Raw genomic sequence first — 22,625 nt, forward strand, 5'->3', positions numbered from 1 at the left:
ACAGAAAAGGCTGCCGTAAGATAGAGCAGCCCTGAAGGCTGCTCTGACTTATGCTGGGGAGTCATTTGGGTCACAGCAGCAGCTTCCTGGAATCTGAGCAGCTCAAAGGTAGTGTAAAGCCATCTGTAACTCCCCTCTGGGCTGTTCTGTCTATGCAGCGTCTCTCAGAAGATCTGCACTGAATCTGACCCTTTGTTTTTTTAGATCCTACATGCGATGGGCCAAATTCAACTATGATGTAACTAGTACTTCAGTGGAGCTACATTAGGGATGAATTTGGTCTCTTGCTTTTAAATTTCCCAGTCACTGAATACAGGTTTTTAAAAATCCCAACTGTTCAGTATTCTCAGTTAACTTCCATTGTATACATCTTTATTATAGGTATGTAGATTCCCCACCTGAACCAGATTCCTCTCATTAATGCAGGCATAATTTCACTGCATTTATTACTCTTATTTATTATTGCTAATACATCTCAAATTAACTGAAAAAAATGTTTTGGCAGATCCACTATACTTGCACATTAACCATTGCTGTGCAGTTGGTAAAGTGTGGTTTTCAGCTACCATACATGGAATTATTCTTATTATTTACAGAACTTGATCCCACTGATAGATCAGATCAGAAGATCCATGCCCTGAGAGCTTACAGTCTAAATAGAGAAGGCACAGACAGGGGCTGAGGGCAGCAAGATACAAAGTGACCAGTGCAGCAGGGGTGCTTGAACAATTTGTATAATGGGGGTGCTGAGAGACATTGATCCAAAGAGATGCTGCCACACCCCACTTTAAGCCAGGGGGTGTGGCAGCATCCCCAGCACGCATAGTTCCAGCACCTATGCAGTGAGGTTTAGCAAATAGCTGTAACAATGGAGCCTTTCATCTGAGAGTCACTGGTTCAAACACGGCCAGTTTGGCCGTGACTGACTGGTGGCTTTTTGGTCATTGGTTAGCAGTCTCGGTCTAGTTCTTGTTAACAGGTATCCATGTCACCACAAAGAGTTGTCAGGTTTGTTGACAAGTCTCAACAGAGTTCAAGGACTGAATAGGCCAGGATCTGCTCTCTCCACAGGTGGATGGTGACCCCGCTGCCCGGGAAGTCTAATCCCCAGCCCCTTCCCTTGTGTCTGAGGCCCCGCCCTTTTCTTTCTACCTCCCCCTCCCCCGCAGGAGCCCAAAGCACCCCCACTGTGACCCCCCCAGTGCCAGACTGCCGGGGGGAGGCAAGGCCCCAGCCCCAGTGCACTGCAGCCTCAATGCCCCCAGCCCCTGGGCAGCACGGCCACAGCACCCCCAGCCCCAGTGCTGCAGGTGGCCAGGCAGCGCAGTCACCGCACCCCCAGCTCTGGGTGGCAGGGCAGTGCGGTCGCTGTGCCCCCAGCCCCTGGGCTCCGGGCAGTGCGGTCACCGCGTCCCCAGCCCCAGGGCTCTGGGTGGCAGGGCAGCGCAGTCGCTGTGACCCCAGCCCTGGGGCTCCGTGCAGCGCAGTCACCGCACCCACAGCTCCGGGTGGCCCCCAATCCCGGTGCTCGGCTGGCCAGCACTGGGCAGGCAGCACAGCCCAGCATCAGCGGCCCTGAGTCACTGCAGGAGGCATACTGGCCTGCGGGCAGGGGCCATGGTAGGCTGTTTGGGGAGGCAAAGCCTTCCTTGCCTATAATACCTGCTGCCTATGACTCTCTCCAAAACCCAACTGAGGCCCATTGGTGGGGCAGCATGGGCAAGACTTTCCTTACCTATTGTGCTGAGAGAGGATGCCAGCCCCAGGGCTAACAGTCCAGCACCTTTTACTAAAATTACGTTCACTTTTAAAACATAGCCTGTTGACACCTGTAGCCAGATTAAAGTCTTCATTGTTGATGGTATTGGCAGGAGACTGGCTGCAGAAAGGATGCAAAGTTTGACTTAACTCTTAATTTCACAAAATGTGTGTTTAAGGGGGCACATCTACACAGCAAAAAAACACTCCTGCAGTAAGTCTCAGAGCCCAGGTCATGCAGTAAATCTCAGGGTCTGGGTCAATTCACTTGAGCTCATGGGGCTTGCGCTTGGGGCTAAAAATAACAGTGTAGATGTTTGAGCTCAGGCTGGAGCCTGGTCTCTGAGAATGAGGACTTGGAGGGTCTTGGAGCCCAGGCTCCAGCGTGAGCCCAAACATCTACACTGCCATTTTTAGCCCTGTAACACAAACCTAAGTCAGTTGACCCTTACTGCCGCAAGGTGTTTTTTTTTTTTCCTGTGTAAATGTACCCCAAGTCAGTCTCTTAACATTGCTAAAATTCTGTGGGCATCTGTATATTAGCATGCAGATTTTGACTAAATAATACATACACATTGTCAATGGAAAATCCTGTCCAAGTAAATTTCACACTAATATATTTTTCATTGCAAGGGAAGGATGTGTGCTTTTATTAAAAGCTATGGCCCATATTGTGGCAAGGGTAAGTATTATTAGAGTCTAACTAATGGTTTACAGACTAACTTCAGCACAGAATATCATAACATCTTGTTACACTAGGAACATCACATACAGAAGCACCCATCATCTATTCAGTGGTTTGTGTCTAATTCCTGCTCAACTTGTGTCCTTTGGCAATTAATAACACTACATGTTCATAAGACTTCTACATGCTAGGGACACAGACCTGTATGCTGCTGAACACCTTCCACTCCCACTGATTTCACTAGGTGTTGATGGCACTGAACAGCTTGCTGGAAGCAATTGGCACCCTGCAGGATCAGTTGCCTTTAGCACAGGTGTATGCACAGCACTGCACTATGGGTGACAGCATTAACTGTCATGGTTTTTTATTTGGTCTTTAGCCTTAGTAAACATTGCTGACTAATATCCCATCCTCTGTTTAATTTCATTCCTTTAATATTCAGAAACATGTGCTCATTTGCCTTTTGCCAACATCTTCTTTAACATTTTCTTCCTTTATCTCATTGTTTGCCCTTAGGGACAGGTTCCTCTTAAGCTCATCTCTATATTTGCATCCATCTTTAAGGTAACTGTGTGTTTGTGTTTTCCCTGGATGCAGTAGAATTATAAATCCTCTCCTCAGTTGTCATGCTTTCTGTGTTATTGAGAACATAAAATTCCATCCTTCATATAGGAACAGTTTTGTTACAGTAGTTATGTAGTTTGTTACAGTATTTATGTGTGTGTGACACTAACATTCATTCTCTAAGTTATTTGGGATTTTTCTTGGTCATTGGTTTCCTCACTCTTCTTTTTTTTCTTTTGGGAAGGATGGGAGAGGGAGACTTGGTGAGTTTTAGCAGAGAGCGGGCTCAATCCAAAACCCTAGATCCAATACCCACAAAATTTGGGAATCTGGATCTGAACTTGCAGCTCAGGCCCATCTCTAATATTTAGACCTTATGAAAGATTAATAGATGTGGCTACAACCAAATATGCAGCAGGTAATTCTATCAATACCTCTACTCTTCAAGTTTCTGGGACTCTGCTGTGATGACTGATATGGACAAAACCTCTTGGTCTACATTTCAACATGCCTCATTTCAATCAGGACTTAAGCAGACAGCATACATATTTTGCAACACATTCCACAGATTGGTCCACAAAGTATGCCGTCCAATTTAAAACAACAACAACAAAATACTGTAGTTAATGTAAACCATTGGAGATCATTAAAAAAAAAAGACATCTCAGTGCAAAATCCCACTTTGCATGGCCAGCTCAAAGCATAGTTAGTCTGCCTGGAATTTGACAGAGATGGTTTCAGATGAATGCTTGGAAATTAATCATGTCTCTTGAAATTCCATTTGAGCAGCTCCATTATTATGGAGACAGTTGTTTGCTTAGGAGCTCATTTATCACTGTAAAATAAATAGATGAATCAAGCTAGGGACACCTCCTGCTGCAAGAGTGAAGGATTTTGAAAAGATTCTCCAAAAGTACTGGGAAGGACCTGAGCAGAATAAAGGCTGATGTAGCACTTTTATTGGCATTTGGGTTGTGATGCATGGGACTGTTTTCAATTTTGAAAAAAGAGAAAATTTTAGTGTAAGTAATAGTCTTTTCCACTTGGATGTACAGTTAAAGAATTCATAGATAGGCCCACTGAAGTCAAAGGAAGTTTTGCGCCTATGTTGACTTGAAAGATCATGCTCAGAAAATCGAGCTCAGGAGAAACCCCCTGTATCATCATCCATTAAGGCTAGAGAGATGTAATAAAATACAAAAGTTCACCACTTGCACCATGATACTTGGTTTCAACCACAGCCTCCTGTTTAGCCCTAACAGCAGCATATGTATGGTCTCCCAGTAAGGGCATGACTGAGGCTTGTCTCCGTTGGGAATTTACCCTGATTGCAGCCATCTGTGGCCAGTTGGCTCCATTGACGTGTACCCTGGTTTCAAGTGCGAGTAATCTCAATCTGTGCAAATTGAGGGTTATCTTGCCAACACTTATTTTGCACTGATACAGATATTTCAGTGGCTGGCCAGAGATTGCTAGAACTAAGACAAATTGCCAGTGCAGACAGTGCTTCAGCTTTGGAATGAATAACACAGCCTGGTGAAAATGAAACCTGTGATTGATTCCTGATGAATAGACCTCAGAGGTGCAACAAACTGTTCACAAGAGAGATGCTGCCATTGGTCTGAAGCCATTTTTCTTTAAATACATAGGACCAAATTCTCTTCTCAGATACCCAGGCACAACTCCTGGCTGCTTCATTCCCATTGACGTTCTGCCTTCATTCCCACAGAAGTCAGTGGGAGTTCCAAGTGCATAAATGAGGACAGATATTGGCCCACAGTCAAGGCATAAATGGCATTAGGGAAGAATCCTTATCAGTTAACAAGACAGAGAGTAAGCGAGCTATGACTGAACATGGGACTAGGAGTCATGACTCAAATACTATTTTGCCTCTATCCTAATTTTACTATCTGTTATGTTGTGAAGCTTGTGCCATTGATGTACAAAAATTGCTAGATGAGTGCCATGTGTTATTACGACTATTAACAATGGTCTCAACAGTGCAGCATGTTGGATAACCACATAGAGCAAGGTTCATTAGCCTTCTATTAACAAATGTAACGCAAATACAAAATAACACCTTAAGAAAAGCTATTTAATGGAGACTAGCATTTAGCCTCAGTCCTCTCAGCATGTAGTCACGTCTCCTATGTGGCAGCACAGACTGCAGACTACTTACTGCAAGATCACCCCAGCTGTCTGTAGAAAATAAATTTAGTTGATATTCAGTATTGTATTGAATGTTTTGGCAATTTATGCTATATTGCACCCATTCCACATCCTGTGGATCACATTGCCTTTAATGCTAAAACAAGGTGTACAGACAGGTATCAGCTATTGAGAATTACAGGGAAACATTTAATCTGATTCATCAAATTGCAGACAGTAGCAAATAGTACAAAATGACAGCAGGCTCTAAATAACCCGTGAGACACCATCTGCTGCTGAATTATGCTTGCCGTTATCCCACTGCACAGACCTGCTTGCATTATATCTGATAATGAAACCTGCTTTCCTGTTCACGGTAATAAATCATTTAAAGAGGGTGATGACAGCCCCTGAATTAACTCAGATCAGCCACTGAAGATGGATCTATTACTCAGCATGTTGAAGTCAGGCCTGAAAGTGCATTTGGAAATGGTCAGTTGTCTATATTCAAGGTCAGGTTTATCACCTGGGCTGTGATGGTGCACTTAGGAATGGAATTATGCTTAATGGCAACCATTGTTTTTTCTGTTTCACTCTTTAAAATACAGCTCAGACATAAGCGTTCTTTTGATACAGCTTCAAATTAACTGATAAGGTGTGATCTCCAAAAAAATTTCACCTACCAGTTTTAAGAGTTGACTAGCCTTGCTACCTCTCCTAGGCTGTCTTTACTGCAGAGTTAACTCAAGTTACCTACACTCTAGTTACTTCCTCTCAAGTTAGTCAAGCTCGGGTGAGAGCAGACATATTGTGAAATAACAGTCGAGCCACACAGTGTGGTTGTATTAGCAGCAAAGTGATTGTGTTAGCACTTGACAAGTTGCACTAACTTAAGCTGGAGTCTTCACCACTTGACAGGCTTGCCAACTGTTCTGCCAGTATAACGTGCATCTCCAGTAGAACAATAGCTATACCAGCAAACCTTTCAAGTGGAGACAAGGCCTTGAAAGCACCACCACACTTGAGTTAAGGTTTTTGTGTGTGGATGGGACTCAAGTAGGGGCAACACTCAAGTTGACTTTGCAGTGGAGACAAGCCCATCAGTTTCTTGAATCTGCAAGAGAGGAAGTTGAAATTTAGGAGCATTCTGAAAAGGCTGAAGACTTTGTGAAGTAAGACAAATATAAGTAAGTTATCTTCATTTTGTTTTTGTGGCTAATACTGAGCAAGTTTTCTCAGACTTTTTCATTGAATTATCAGAAATTGGAAACTGAAAATTTTTGGTAAAACTTTTGAATTATCAGGAACAATTTTGAGTTTTTGTAAAAATGTTCAGCTTTTGGTGTAGTTTTCAGTAAATATTTTCAGGTTTTGGATTTCAAAAATCAAAAAAATTTTATCGAAAACCTATTTTTTTTTTCTTAAAAACATTTTTAAAACTAATATTTTCTAGTTTGGGTTTGTCTTGGAAAAGCTGAAAAAAGGGACAGTTTGGGGGAAAAGCATATAATTGGCATTTTAATCAGCTTTATGTTCTAATTCTATTAATATTCTATTAATATTAATTATAAGTTATAATTATTGCAGTACCACCCAGAGACTCAAGGAGGATCATGCCCCCGTTGTGCCAGATGCTGTATAAACACACAGGAAGATGTGATTTCCGCTTCAAAGAACTTACAGTCGCCATTGCAACGCAGCAGTTGGCTACTTTTTCATTGGCCTTGAGGAAACATAACTGCCGTTTGCAGTTGAGCTTTGGAAAAAGGGTTGCAGATGTCAAACCATAAAATCAGTGAAACAAGTAGAGTTTAAAAATATAAACCAAATAAACTTATAAACATTGCTGCCTTTCTATATTTCTGTTTCTGAGAATTAAATCTCTTGTACTAGTGCAATAAAAGGGAGTTGAGAATGTATTTTGACAAACTAAGGAGCTGTAGCCTCATGATACCAAGTTTTATCATACTTGAGTGATCAGTGCACTGATGTTGATGCATTTTTCTTTATCACAGTTTAACTGTTTACATGGTATACTTTTTAAGGAAATACAGTTTTGTTTGAATGTCATTCTTCATCTAGTTATTGATGTTATTGGTTTGGCTTGCCTATTAGAGAAAACTACGCCTGCTCTATTTTTCTAAATGCCTGTTTCTAATTATTTACTTCCCTTCATTCATTCATGTAGAAAGCAAGGGAGCAGAGAAGGAGTAAAGGACCTTGATCTCCCTGACGTCTGTGAAGATGAGGCTACTTCCTGAAGCCATGTGCATGTCCTGGATTGGTTATTTACTGCTGTTGTAACCATTGTGTTGTGTCCCACACATTCTGCTCTCATGAACCAAAGTTTGTGACCTGAAAAACAGAAATTGAAAAGAGGAAACAAGCAACAACAACTAACAGTGCGAGTTCTTTGGAAATGGTTTATTCACGGAATGTTATGTTGTATTACTCATTGGCTTCATTCAACATGTAAGATGTTTCTCTGTATTTGACATGTGCCTCATTCTCCATTTGAGCCTATGTTGTACGGTCATTATTGTCTGGTATCTTGACCAATGAATGTGTTTTTATTTATAATTCAAAGAACCAAACTTTATCTAATAGGGCACTTGCCATCAAGATGTTTTCCAGCTTTTTGCATTCTGCATTCAAAGTACCAAGAAAAAAGATATGCAGTAGCCAGGTGTCCTCTCTTAGGTTAACTTTTATTTATTACTCAAGCGCTTAAATTTACTGGGGCACAGTCTTACTTCTGCTGAAGTCAATGACAAAATTCCTGTTGACTTCTGTTGAAGTAGGATGAGATCTTCCACTGTGTAATTCTTTGTGCTTTTCATTCTTTCTTATTTTTGCATTATATAGCTCTTATTTTTGCATTATATAGGGCCACATTAGAGTCATTTTAGTACAATATTGAAAATATACGATATTCCCACCCATCTGCATTGAGATTTGGACTGTCCCTGAACTGTTAAAGGCCCTAATATTCATCTGAATATGATGGATTAGTGCACCAAGAGCATTTGCTTATAGAGTGTACTGTTCCCAGAGGGCTGGGATTTGATTCCATTTGTGTGCTAATGTGTGGACAGGAATTGTATTTACTGATCTGAAAGCATGAGACAATGGATTTTATTTGTCATTTAAGGCAGTCTGATTCTCCTTTCCCACTCACCTCCCAATACCCCCTCCCCCACCATAAGAGAGAGACAGTAGGTGTGTTTGATTATATCTTGAGTTTTTTACCTAACTGTTGTTTACTAGTAAATGCCCTGAAATAGGACATTTTCCTATAAGAGAGTATGTCAGTAGATGATTCTTTGATGGTAAGCAAGGACCCAGAAAAGCTACAGGACAAAAGTTGAGTTTAATTTAACTCATTTGTGTAACATTTCAATACTTTAGGTTTTATGCACTTGGTCCTCTGCTGTGGCATGCTGCTGTAACACCCCCCAATGTGGTTTTAATAATATCATGAATCTTCAGTGTTGTTGAATTAGAAGGTCAGAGATTTGAGCTTGTTTGGAATCCCAAGTCAGCAGCAATGTAGGCTGAAACCACTACAAAAATATTTATGTCATGTCCTAGGTTATGTACTGCAGCAGTTCCACAGGAGAGAGAGAGAATAGCTTCCAGTATGAGTTGTGAGATGAGATTGTCATGTTGCACAGCTATAAATTTGGAGTAATGCATCCACTTCAATGGAGTTACTTCAGATTTACATTGGGGTTTCTGTGTTTAGTCTCTCAGGCAAGTACAAAACTGTGTGCACACCTCTATAGAATAATAGGACTGGAAGGGACCTCGAGAGATCATCTAGTCCAGTCCCCTGCACTCAAGGCAGGACTAAGTATTATCTAGATCGTTCCTGACAGGTGTTTGTCTAACCTGCTCTTAAAAATCTCCAATGATGGAGATTCCACAATCTCCGTAGGCAATTTATTCCAGTGCTTTACCACTCTGACAGGAAGTTTTTCCTAATGTCCAACCTAAACCTCCCTAGCTGCAGTTTAAGCCCATTGTTTCTTGTCCTATCCTCAGAGGTTAAGAAGAACAATTTTTCTCCCTCTTCCTTGTAACAACCTTTTATGTACTTGAAAACTGTTATCATGTCCCCTCTTAGTCTTCTCTTTTCCAGACTAAACAAACCCAATTTTTAAAATCTTCCCTCATAGGTCATGTTTTCTAGATCTTTAATCATTTTTGTTGCTCTTCTCTGGACTTCCTCCAATTTGTTCACATCTTTCCTGAAATGTGGTGCCCAGAACTGGACACAATACTCCAGTTGAGACCTAGTCATTGCAGAGTAGAGTGGAAGAATTACTTCTTGTGTCTTGCTTACAAGACTCCTGCTGATACATCCCAGAATTATGTTTGCTTTTTTTGCAACAATGTAACACTGTTGACTCATATTTGGCTTATGGTCCACTGTGACCCCCGGATCCCTTTCCGCAGTCTTCCTTCCTAGGCAGCGATTTCCCATATTGTATGTGTGCAGCTGATGGAGTAAGTGGAGTACTTTGCGTTTGTCCTTATTGAATTTCATCCTATTTACTTCAGACCATTTCTCCAGTTTGTCCAGATCATTTTGAATTTTAATCCTATCCTCCAAAGCACTTGCAACCCCTCCCATCTTGGTATCATCTGCAGATTTTATAAGTGTACTCTCTATACCATTATCTAAATCGTTGATGAAGATATTGAACAGAACCAGACCCAGAACTGATCCCTGTAGGACCCCACTCGTTATGCCCTTCCAGCATGACTGTGAACCACTGATAACTACTCTCTGGGAATGATTTTCAAACCAGTTTTGCACCCACCTTGTAGCTCCACCTAGGTTGCATTTCCCTAGTTTCTTTATAAGAAGGTCATGTGACACAGTATCAAAAGCTTTACTAGAGTCAAGATATACCACATCTACCACTTCCCCCCCTATCCCCAAGGCTTGTTACCCTGTCAGTGAAAGCTAACAGGTTGGTTTGATGCGATTTGTTCTTGACAAATCCATACTGACTGTTACTTATCACTATGTTTACCTGTGTCAACAAAAAGGGCAAATAAAGTCAAAAGGCAGGAGTATTTTCTATTATTATGCATTTAAATGCAAGTTATGGGGTTTTTCTGTGAGGAAGGCAGCTAGAATATATGTTGTTTCAGAGAGAAAAGTGGTAAATTAAGGCTGGTCGGGATTAGGAGGTAGGGTTTTTGGCCCTTTTTAGGGTGTGAATGAGATAAAGTTATAAACCCATTGTTTATATCTTATCTTCACTCCAGTTTCCTCCCCTTTTCATTTTTCATAGAATCATAAATTTTTAAGGTCTGAAGGGGCAATTTTGATCATCTAGTCTGACCTCCTACAAAACAAAGGCCATAGAATGTCACCCACTTTCTTCACCACATCCCTCTTTTATTATTACATATGTTAATAGGCACCTCTGCTAGCAGCATTCTGTCAGTGTCAGGAGTTCGTTATTTTTCATCACACAGAAGTGTTGTTCTGAAAAATGTAGATTCAGTGTAGCAAAAGCTAGGCAGAGGCAGACCAGTAGCCTTTACGTGTCTGGTCTAGTTGCAGAGCACAGGACTGGGAGTGAGGAAATGGGAGTTTTCATCTGAACTCTGACAATGACTCACAGTGTGAAGTTGGGCAAGTCACTTAACTTCTCTGTGCCTCAGTTTATCCATCTGGAAAAGGGGGATAATACTCCCCACCTCACGGGAAGGCGAATTTTAATCAAAGTTTGCATAGTGCTTCAATAGCACCTTCTATCTACAGATAACAAAATGTTGTAATCTATTATACTTATGCTACAGAGTAGTAACCATAAAAGCAGGTGTCTTAAATCATCCTAGTCTTGGAGTTATTGTTATATTTCTTTTTTTGTAAAAGGAATGGTGCTGATGGAAAACTCATTTACTCTTTTCTTCAGCTCAGGCAAGAAGTCTGACAGAGAAGAACTTGCCAATTACAATATTCTCAGCAGAGGTATTCTCCTTGAGTTCACTTGGGCTCTAGCCTTGTCTACAGTCAAAGTTGCACTGGTTTTAACTGAGGTGCGACTTTAAACCATTCAATTATATGGGTGCCAAAAACCTTAGTGGACACTCTGAATTCAATTTTATACTTAGTTTATATCAGTAAACTTGATAAGGAAGTTAAACTTTGAATATAGCACCTGACATCTATCTGCACTAAGAAAATCTTTCAGTTCAGCCTCAGTGGTGTTAGCTGACTTGGGGGATGAGAATTTAGATTATTTCTTAAACCAATGGATTTATGGTTCAATAACTATCTATTTTGAAATTATGGAGGAGATTTTTCAAAGGACTCCGGTGGAGTTATGCACTCAATTTCCAGTGGGATTTGGGAGCCTAACTCCTTTAGCGTTGCTTTGAAAATCCCAGCCTCAATTAATAAAACAAATCAAAATCTTAATATTTTTGGGAGGAGTAGGCTTAATGTGCTATTTCTTTAGCTATAGGACACTGTGTTGCTTTTATAGTCTTTAAATCTCTTAAATTCTCCCCAAAATTGTTTTTAGAAAATGTTCAGTGTTCCTTTAAATAAAAACCACAGTAGACCTGTTTCTTCCAATCCAGGCAAAAGTGAATTCTACCTCAGAGACTTTGTCATCTCTGGCTTTCAGCCCAAGATTTCTTTTTCTTTAGATGACAAGAAATCATCCTAATTCCATCACACAAAGCAATCTTAAAATCTGTACACAGTTCAAAAAGGGGAAATTATGCCAGCATAAAAAGAAGTCTAATAATTTCTGTGCATGTCTAAAGGGAATGCTATAAAATGGCATTCCACTTCTGTAACCCTATCAGAGTGAAATGTACAACATGTTTGCAGCAATGTTAGTGTAGCTTGGAGCAATAGTGCCTTTCTACTATGGGGCAGAAGCGGTTTAAAGGATATAAAAATTTATTTTTTTAAAAAATTAGCCTTTTATCTCTGACAATTAAGCCCTATCCAGAATGGATGAAAATCATTCTCTTTACATAGATACCGGGCATTGGGATGATCTGCAGAGCAGAGGGGAGGACTGAAATAGTCAGTCTCTGATGTCTTTGTACAATCCCTACATTTTGTATTCAAAATCCTCCACCACCATTTAATATACTAAACAGCACTGTTTCTGCTGCAAGAGTATCCTGCAGAAGACAGTGCCTGAATTCATCAAAATGTGTGTACTCAAGTCCATATCTGTGAGAAACACCGCTAACAGTTTTTTGTAAAGCAAACTGTTATTTGTCACCTCTTATAATTTAGTCCAAGTTGTAACTAAGTTATGTCTAATTTGAGAAGCCTTCAAAGAAATTTCTCTTGTGGAGAAATAACACACTTTTAAATCTGCGTGAAGTACATTTTTAAAAAAAATTATTAATAGATCTAAGTTCTTAGCTTGAGAGATAACACTTGGTAAAGTTTGTCAAGTCTGTTAGCAAGGGTAGCCATATTAGAGATCTTTATCATTTTGGGTGGGAGTATTTCAATAGGAACAGGACACTACAAACAAAATTCCCATTGTTTTCAGATACTTATTACATTGTAGAGTCTGAGTGAAGCATGCACAGTGACTACCCCAGTGTGCACGTGTACTATATCTGCTGTTGTGCCGTGGTTTCCTGGCCATTTGTCTGTGATCAAGAATAATGTGTATTTGCTGGTAATTGTGTCATATCTGCATGATTCCACCTTTGAGCAGCAAAGGTCTATAAAGACACCTAGGAAATCAGCCATGTTAGATTTTGTCAGTTGTCTTTTAGACTGCTGGAGACTTTGACAGTGCAAAGTAAAGAAACAGAAGTTTATAGTGTAGCCTTTCCAGTTTGAGTCACATAATCAGCTCCTATAATTGTTGTCTACAAGAGAATTTAGTGCACATGCAGTAGTAATCATGGTTTTAGATTTAGATTTTTCTATGGTTCTTTTTGGTGTCTTGAGATATGTGAAATAAACAAAAATCCTCTGTTTTGTAGGTTAAAAAGATAATGAATCAGGTTCCACAAAGATCTCTGTAAGACCCACCTGTTTATTTACTATATATAATATTATTTACCTTAATATAGAACATATAAAGCATAATTTGAAAAGTGGCTAACATTAATGACATGTTCACAGATTTTCTTTGGCTTTCACTCCTTTGGTGACAACAGTTTTGTATCTTGTTTGAGTAGCTTCTGACAAGACAATCATCTGCTGGTTTTTTACTTTACTTATAATTGCCAGTGGGTTGCATTTCAGGGCAGTCTTTGAGTTTCAAAGATGTTAGGCAACTTAGAGGTCATTTTTGTTGTTGTTTTAAGAGGAAATAGGGTGCTAGCTTGATTAATTTTATTTGCAAATTGTGTACAATTTGAAACATTCTGATTAAGGTCTTATACTGCTCAAATTGAAGACAATGGAAGTTTTGCCACTGACTTAGTGGGAGTGAGATCAGGGTCATAAGTGACTAACAAGTGGCTGTGAAAATCTTGAAAAAAAGCAGTTTTTAAAACAACTAATTTTGTTCTAGAGTAGCAGCCGTGTTAGTCTGTATCCGCAAAAAGAAAAGGAGGACTTGTGGCACCTTAGAGACTAACAAATTTATTTGAGCATAAGCTTTCGTAAGTGAGCTGTAGCTTACAAAAGCTTATGCTCAAATAAATACGTTAGTCTCTAAGGTGCCACAAGTCCTCCTTTTAATTTTGTTCTGTTTGTCGTAGCTGTTATATTTGTCTTCCAAGCAGGTGTTTATAGCAAAGCATAAGCTCTGATGTAAACTCCTCTTTGGAGACAGCATAATTGAACATGGTAGCCATGAGACCCCTTGAACTGCTTACATTTCCAGAATCAAGGACAAAAAGAGAATGTGAGGATTTTTCTTGTGTTACTGTGTATGATAAACCTGTGCCATGTTGGTTGCAATGGATTTCATGAAAAGAATTTCACTGTTCCGTGGATCATGATGTCAAAGCAGTAAAACTGTAAATAAATCTACCTCCTTTGATGGGCAGTTGCAATCTTAATTGTAATATTTATTTCAGGAAAGTATGGACTGTGAGTCAAGTTAAAATTCAAGAAATTTGAAAACAAATCCCCTTATAATAAGAGTTTCTAGGCCTTTAACTGCACCAACTGAACAGAGGCTAAGTTAAGTTCAGAGATCTGTTGTCTTGTGAAATAAATTATGTTCAACAAAATAAGCATGAGGGCTATAGAGAATGTACCCCTTAAAGCCCAGACTTTGGTCTTTGTAACACTGGGTTCTTCATAACCTATCAGGCAGAGCTACCTGCTATAGCAGCTGGAGTTACTGTGTGTAAGTTCAAGTGATGCTAATTTATTTTAAATGAAAATATGAGCGCTACATGAAATCAACATAGATATCTTTCTATTAAAGAGTTTCTAACTTACTATGCAGTTTTACTGCATGCTTCCAATTCTAGGGTAATAAATTCTTTTGACAAGTAAATCAAATTCAGATGATAACTTGGCCTCTTTGTGAGCCCAATCTTGTAAGGTGCTGAGTGCTCACTTGTGGAAACTAAATGTGTGGTTTTTGTATACGTGAAGTGTGTCACTTTTGTATAGGCATGTATGTGAATGTGCACTGTAATTTATGGAAGAGACCATTTAAATGTACATATTAGCATATAAAGGAGTCTATACATGGTCTACTATGAGTTTTAATATCATTTGGATGTAAGTGACATATTTCTGTTCCACAAGGACCTCCTGGGAGGTATGGTGTGCCCTCAACACCCATTGATTTCAGTGGGAGTTTAAATAACTCAGCACATTGCAGGATCTGACGCTAGAAAAGAATTTAATGATGCAAGGATAAATAATCCTTTATTTATCTTAGTCTAAGAGCCATACAGCATAAATAAAATGAGATCTAAATTGTAGTGGGAATTCAGTAGAAAATTTTCTGACAAATGCTTTTTAAACGTGCACTCCACCTTGAAATCTCTGCAAAACAAAGAGAATGCTGTTACAACAGCATTCTTTACTTAGGCAAATTGGTACTGTAGGTGGGAAGCAAACTATCTATAGATCAGGGAATGTTCCATATAACAGAGTCTTAAAATAAGGAGAGAGAGCATGGTATAGTTCTTTCTCAGAGACAAAATACCTGTAGTGCAACTGAAAGAAAGTCCCCATAACAGATTTTACTATTCATTACTTGACCAGCCAGCTCACAGTTAAGGTTAGACATTCTGCAGTCCTTAAAAAAATCAAAACTCCCAGGGGCTTCTAATGACTACCTAAAATATTACTTGAAATTTGTTTTCTTGCATTTTGTGATAAATTGCAACGTGAGATCCTTTAAAGTCTAGGAATATATGTGTCGTCTCTTCTCATGATTAGTCCAGGAGGATCAAACAAAGCTGTATTGACATTGTTCACAAATACCCATCTCTCCGTAAAAGCCGCCATTACCTCCCCCACAAAAAAAACTCCCCCCACACACCATGACCACCTTCTTTCTCCCCATCATCAGCAAGTCAAAGAGCTGTATAGAAAATGTGCAAGAAAGAGAAGGTCGTCTCAGTATAACACATAGATCTCAGGTCTCCCATGTAGAGCAGCAAGTTGTGTATGTGACAGATCATTTGTTACATGATTGCAAATTAAACTTTCAGTGTCATGGCTTTTCAAGACTTGTACAGCAAAGAATGTTACTTCTCCAATTCAACTAAGGTTCCATCCTGCAAGGTACTGAGCACGTTGTATATAGACATCAGTTGGGCTACTCACAAATTTTAAGTTAAACATGAGCTTAAGTTATTTCCAGGATCTGGGCCAGAGTCCTTCACACAGTGCAGGATCAAACCCCTAGATCCTTGCTGCATGCTGATCAGGTGTAACGCAGCAGTTCCTGATCCTTGATGCTAATGCCAAATGTTTTAGTGATTTGAGACAAGAAGGAGACAGAAGGAAAGAGAGAATAATCTCTCCATATAGAGGGCATCTAGATCCTAATCTAAATGAAAAAAAGGAAAGTGGAGTTGCTAGAGCTTGTGTGCACTTTTATTGTGTTTTAATTAAAAAGATTATTAGCTCTTACAGTATTTCAGATTTTACAGCATTTCTTAGGGCTTGGAGGCATCTAGTGAATTTTTGTATAGTGCATTATGTGTTACCTAAGATTCTGCTTTTCACCTGAACCCATTTACAGAATTGTCCTGTGAACAAAAAGTGAAAGCATTTTCTTTCCTGGTCCAGAACACTATACAAAAACGCAAAAGATCTGCTTCATTCAGAACTCTGGATGTACTGGAGTGGGGGAAAGAGAGGAAGTAGCAATTTATCCCTAGCTTTTTATGCAGGAATAACCTTCATTCACTGAATCAAAGTCACTTAAGCTTAGCGTTTCCTCAAGCTGAGGCATGCGCCTTCGTTCAACATTCCTTCTCCATAAAGTGTTTCCAACACTAAAGTTTTCAAAAAGAATGATAAAAGCTAAATAAATTATAATTTTCAGGATACAATGCTACAATGATACTGTGTGCCGTAATTTTGCTGCTCTGTACCTGATTTATATGCCTGTTCTGTGTTGGTATTCACATCTGTTGTGCTATTTGGTGTGAGGTATAGCAATCTATGTATTCTACTATAACTGAAGCATGAAGTATATGTGCTTTGTATTGTGATGGCACGTGGCCATTACAGTGTAAATATGTACTATTAAGAGAGAGGCTATTTTTTGCATGCTTTTATACTCTGGAACTGAAAGGAAAATGACAATAAAGTCTATAGAAACTCCTAGTGCTGATGTAGTGATTGAAGTACAAATGATTTTAAATTTGTGTATTTAAGCATTGAGGCTGAAATTCACCCCAACTCACAGAATTCATACTAAGCCGTACTTTTCAATTAGGGCTTAAGCATGGAAGGTACTGAGCATTCCAGCCCATTTTTAAAAAAGAACCACACGAGCTAATTTTCTTTAATACTTTATTAAGTCATATTCATCCTATCTCCCTCCACATCTGGAAACAACGCAAGTATCAGTCAAAATTGGCTAGTATATTTATAATGGAGAGGTCACAGGGAAATTGTCATCTCCTTGCCACTGAGAACTGCAACAGCTTGTACCATGGATGTTCAGTTCTGGTGTTTCATGAGAGCATTGGATGGGAAAGAGTCAGTAAGCCCAGAGGGATAGCCACAAGACCATCTCTCTCAGCATACTCCATAAGATCATGCTGCCCCCATCACCTTCCCTTGTGGGGCAGTCACCTCTGCATTATTATAATTATGCTAAAGACACCTTTACCAACTCCTGCACAAGTATTTATCTTGTGTCCTTCACTGCTGGTTTTTTCCCCATTTTAGGTGGAGCAAAAGGTGTGCTTCGTGCTGGGATAAATCCTATCCTCATGTCATATTCACATCACTGACCTTTGCGAACATTGCTTAAATACAACCCCCTAAGATCACCCTGCCTTTGATAGTGTTTGTTTCCTAAGGAATGTGCAGTTTGCTCATAAAAAAATAGCAGCTGGCTCCTAGTGAAGTATTAATATTTCCAGTGCTGTGATGGGCAATCCAGATTATAACCTGACATTTGAGCAACAATATCAGTCTGCATGGATTTTTAACTAGCATGCAAAGGATTAGAGCAGTGGGAAGATATTTAAAAGCGTGATGCTTCCAGTGCTCTCCTTGTCCTAATATCTCTTCATATGCAAAAAGGAAATTTCTCTCTTCAGTCCAAGCATTACAGTATCTAAAAACCTCAGGAGAGACTTCTGTGATGGGTTGGATCACAGAAACCCCCCTGGGAATTTCCACCTGATGTGCCAAGACTACTTCTTTTCCTGCCCTGTCATCTTAGGACTTCAGTGCCCTGCCTGGTTTGAGCCAGACCCGCTAGCCTGCTGCAAACCCAGACCCAGATCTGAACCACATCCCCTAACAGCTGTAGGCTTAACTGAAAGCAGCTCACAGAACTGTTCCTGTCTTTAACACTCAGATGCGCAACTCCCAATGGGGTCCAAAGCTTATACAGGGTAAACTCATAAATTGTTCACCCTCTATAACACTGACAGAGAGATATGCACAGCTGTTTGCGCTCCCCCCCCCCCCTTTCCAGGTATTAATACATACTCTGGGTTAATTAATAAGTCAAAAATGATTTTATTAAATACCGAAAGTAGGATTTAAGTAGTTCCAAGTAGTAACAGACAGAACAAAGTGAATTACCAAACAAAATAGAATAGAACACGCACGTCTATGACTAATCAAACTGAATATAGATAAAACCTCACCAGTTCCAGTAAGCTTTCTTTTATAGACTAATCTCCTTCTAGTCTGGGTTCAGCAGTCACTCACACCCCCTGTAGTTACTGTCCTTTGTTCCAGTTTCTTTCAGGTATCCTTGGGGGCGGAGAGGCGCTCTCTTTAGCCAGCTGAAGACAAAATGGAGGGGTCTCCCAGGGTTTTAAATAGACTCTGTCTTGTGGGTGGAGACCCCCTTGTCTCTTCTATGCAAAGTCCACCTACAAAATGGAGTTTTGGAGTCACCTGGGCAAGTCACATGTCCATGCATGACTGAGTTCCTTACCAGCGAAGCCACATTCCTGGGAAAGCCCACATGTGGACTGGCATCTCCGAGTTCATTGTTGGCTTAAGGGCTTCTTGATTGGGCACTTACTGAGAATAGTCTTTTTTCAGAAAGCTGACCAACTGCTTCGCTAAAACCTACTCAGAATCAAACAAGTATGCAGCCAATATTCATAACTTTGAATACAAAAATGATACATGCATACAAATAGGATTAATAGATTCCGTAGATCATAACCTTTACAGAGATATGTTATATGGCATGTATAGCATAAAACACATTCTAGTTATGTCATATATACATTCATAACTATATTTCCATAAAGCCTTATGGGGGGCACCATCACAACTTCTCATGTGTCTTGTCATGTATGCTTTGGTCTATATGAACAAAGATTAAGTACTGTATTCACTTCTTAAAGCTCATTTTACAACTATACCTGGGCACAAAACTTTGAACAATATTATAGGGGTTTTTTGGGTCCACAAACTGACCACACTACCTTTTGCTACCCATGTGTACAAAAAAGTAAGGGTCAGGTCCTCAGCTGATATAGATTGATGTAGTTACACTGATTTTCCCAAGGAAATGGAGGTCACCACATAATGTGAAACTAGACTACAAAATATATCACACAGTATGCTTCAGCTGAGAGTTGAAATGAGATAGCAAGACAATAAGGTAGGCTGTTCCAGAAATCCAGACCTATAAAGAATTTTGCTCAAAAAATGGTGCGACTGACTAGAATGACTAAGAGAGTAAGTCAGTCCTAGCAGAAGCAGGAAGCGATTTTATACAGTCAATTGTGTGTGTCCCCACTAAGTGCATTAAGTCGCAGAGTGCGTCCACAGTGACTCTGGGAAATGTGCAGGTCTTAGTGGATGGCTTTGCTGCAATGGGGTTCCCTAACTGTGGTGGGGCGATAGATGGAACACATATCCCTATCTTGGCACCGGAGCACCAAGGCAATGGTGCTGCAAGCACTGGTGGATCACAAGGGACGTTTCACCAACATCAACGTGGCATGGCCAGGAAAGGTACATGACGCTTGCATCTTCAGGAACTCTGGTCTGTATGAACAGCTGCAGCAAGGGACTGACTTTCTAGACCAGAAAATAACCACTGGGGATGTTGAAATGCCTATAGTGATCTTTGGGGACCCAGCCTACCCATTAATCCCATGGCTCATGAAGCCATACACAGGCACCCTGGAGAGTAGTCAGGAGCTGTTCAACTATAGGCTGAGCAAGTGCAGAATGGTGGTAGAATGTGCATTTGGGCATTTAAAAGCATGCTGGCACAGTTTACTGACTCAGCAAAACCAATATTCCCATGGTTATTACTGCTTGCTGTGTGCTCCACATTATCTGTGAGAATAAGGAGAAGCTACAACAGCAAAACATTGTGAGGCACCCAAGGTTGTAGGGCAGGGGTGACACAGCACCTCACTGGTTTGGATTGCACTCCAGAATGCCAATTTGATACTGGCATCCCACACTGTCCCATCTACCAGGGGCTATTCTGTGAGAAATTCATTCCTGGACACAGTCTGAATTGTCTTGCAACTCAAACTTCAGGTACATATTTTCAACACTCTAAAGTACAGGAATGTTTGGATTTATGGTTTGGCTTTCCAGCAAGGCAATCAAAGACTCCTGCTATCAGATTTTGTCATCAGAGGTCAAACCTTCATACTTAACAAATCTACTGTACTCCTTTGTATTATCAGACAAGTAATTTATATGATAAGATCAGGGAAAAAACATGCCCTAGATATTCTTCAGTGCCATAGCAACAGTGTTGAACTCGCTGCAAACAATGTGCCGAGAGGGGAAGTAATGGGTACAAAGCGGGAAATAGGCTAACAAGATAGGGGGGGAAGTAGGATGGAGGTATTAAAAAATGAAATCAACAACACAAATAAATAAATAGCCACTTTAGTTGGTTTAATGAAGCTGCATACTCCAATCCGTGATAACATGCCAAAAAAAGCCCCATATATTTCCAAGCATGAAATAAAATAATTGAGCGAGAAAAATGGCTTAAGGCACAAGGCCCACTTCTAAACCCATTTACACCAATGTAACTAAGGAGTAACTCCAATGAAATTAATAGTATTACACTGCTGTAAAACTAGTCTGTGTGCAAAGTAACAGGACCTGCTATTTCTAATATGCATTATTTTAACATTAATCAATTGGTCTTGACAGAGTTCCCTTTCAGTTAGAAATGTTGTGCAATGAAAACAGGCATTTTAAATTAAACACATTCATTGAGGAGGAAGCCAAAGAGATAGTTTCTGTCCATACTGTAGACTGATTGATTTAAATGTATTCTACATGTTTCTTATATGATTCAGAGTGTTCCAGAGACCTACAAAATTCACTCATTGCTAGGAGTTTACTGAATATCTAGGTTTGAGAAGGGATGGTGGCAGATCTTCCTGACTGTCTTCTAAATCATAGAATCATAGAAGATTAGGGTTAGAAGAGACCTCAGGAGCTCATCTAGTCTAATCCCCTCCTCAAATCAGGACCAACCCCAACTAAATCATGCCAGCCAGGGCTTTGTCAAGCTGGGCCTTAAAAACCTCTAAGGATGGAGATTCCACCAACTCCCTAGGTAATCCATTCCAGTGCTTCACTACCCTCCTAGTGAAATAGTTTTTCCTAATATCCAACCTATACCTCCCCCATTGCAACTTGAGACCATTGCTCCTTCTTCTGTCATCTGCCACCACTGAGAAAAAGCCTAGCTCCATCCTCTTTCGAACCCCCCTTTCAGAGAGTTGAAGGCTGCTATCAAATCCCCCCTCACCCTTCTGTTCTGCAACTAAATAATCCCAGTTCCCTCAGCCTCTCCTTGTAAGTCATGTGCACCAGCCCCCTAATCATTTTTGTTGCCCTTCAGTGGACTCTCTCCAATTTGTCCACATCCTTTCTATAGTGGGGGGACCAAAACTGGACACAATACTCCAGATGTGGCCTCACCGGTGCCGAAAAGAGGGGAATAATCACTTCCCTCGATCTGCTGGCAACGCTCTTTCCAATGCAGCCCAAAATGCCGTTAGCTTTCTTGGCAACAAGGGCACACTGTTGACTCATATGCAGCTTCTTGTCCACTGTAATCCCCAGGTCCTTTTCTGCAGAACTGCTGCTTAGCCAGTCGGGCCCCAGCCTGTAGCAGTGCATGGGATTCTTCCGTCCTAAGTGCGGGACTCTTCTCTTATCCTTGTTGAACCTCATCAGATTTCTTTTGGCCCAATCCTCCAAATTGTCTAGGTCACTTTGGACCCTATCCCTACCCTCTAGCATATCTACCTCTCCCCCCAGCTTAGTGTCATCCACGAACTTGCTGAGGGTGCAATCCATCCCATCATCCAAATCATTAATGAAGATGTTGAACAAAACCGGTCTCAGAACCGGCCTCTAGGGCACTCTGCTTGATACCGGCTGTCAATTAGACATCGAGCCATTGATCACTACCCATTGAGCCCGACAATCTGGCCAGCTTTCTATCCACCTTATAGTCCATTCGTCCAATCCATACTTCTTTAACTTGCTGGCAAGGATATTTTTCATAACACTTTATGAAATCCTGTATTTGAAAATATAACATCTTAACCAACAAGCTCAGCATACAAGGTAATATTTAGTGTATTAAGGATGTTACCCCTCATGCAAACCCAGCTTCCTAAAGACATTAAGGCTTCAGGTGCTGTGGTCAACAAAAGAACTCTTAACAAACAAACCACCCTTCACTATTTGTTATTAGGAACAGGCCTGTCTATTTATCTAGGGTTTTCACACACTCTTCACTGTAGTATCTGAATGCCTCAAGAGATTTTAAATATCAAAATAGCAGACACTCTTACTTCCCCCCAAGATGGGAGCTAATCCCAT

At 40.3% G+C, this 22,625-nt stretch overlaps 1 protein-coding gene across 8 annotated transcripts in view; it reads left to right on the forward strand.

Annotated features, from left to right (window-relative positions):
• Positions 1-13,742, forward strand: part of CAMKK1 (calcium/calmodulin dependent protein kinase kinase 1) — a 196,134-nt gene extending 182,392 nt beyond the window's left edge. For 6 of the 8 annotated variants that reach the window (XM_073315804.2, XM_073315803.2, XM_073315808.2 and 3 more), the window contains 2 exons: positions 2,960-3,007; positions 7,344-13,742. In XM_073315804.2, the coding sequence (XP_073171905.1) occupies positions 2,960-3,007; positions 7,344-7,416 (121 nt within the window). In that variant the 3' untranslated portion in view covers positions 7,417-13,742. The other 2 variants (XM_078849270.1, XM_073315810.2) reach the window with 2 other exon arrangements.
• The last annotated feature ends 8,883 nt before the right edge of the window (positions 13,743-22,625 follow it).

This window comes from Lepidochelys kempii, chromosome 17 (genome assembly GCF_965140285.1).
Source record: "Lepidochelys kempii isolate rLepKem1 chromosome 17, rLepKem1.hap1, whole genome shotgun sequence".
NCBI classification, from domain to species: Eukaryota; Metazoa; Chordata; order Testudines; family Cheloniidae; genus Lepidochelys; species Lepidochelys kempii.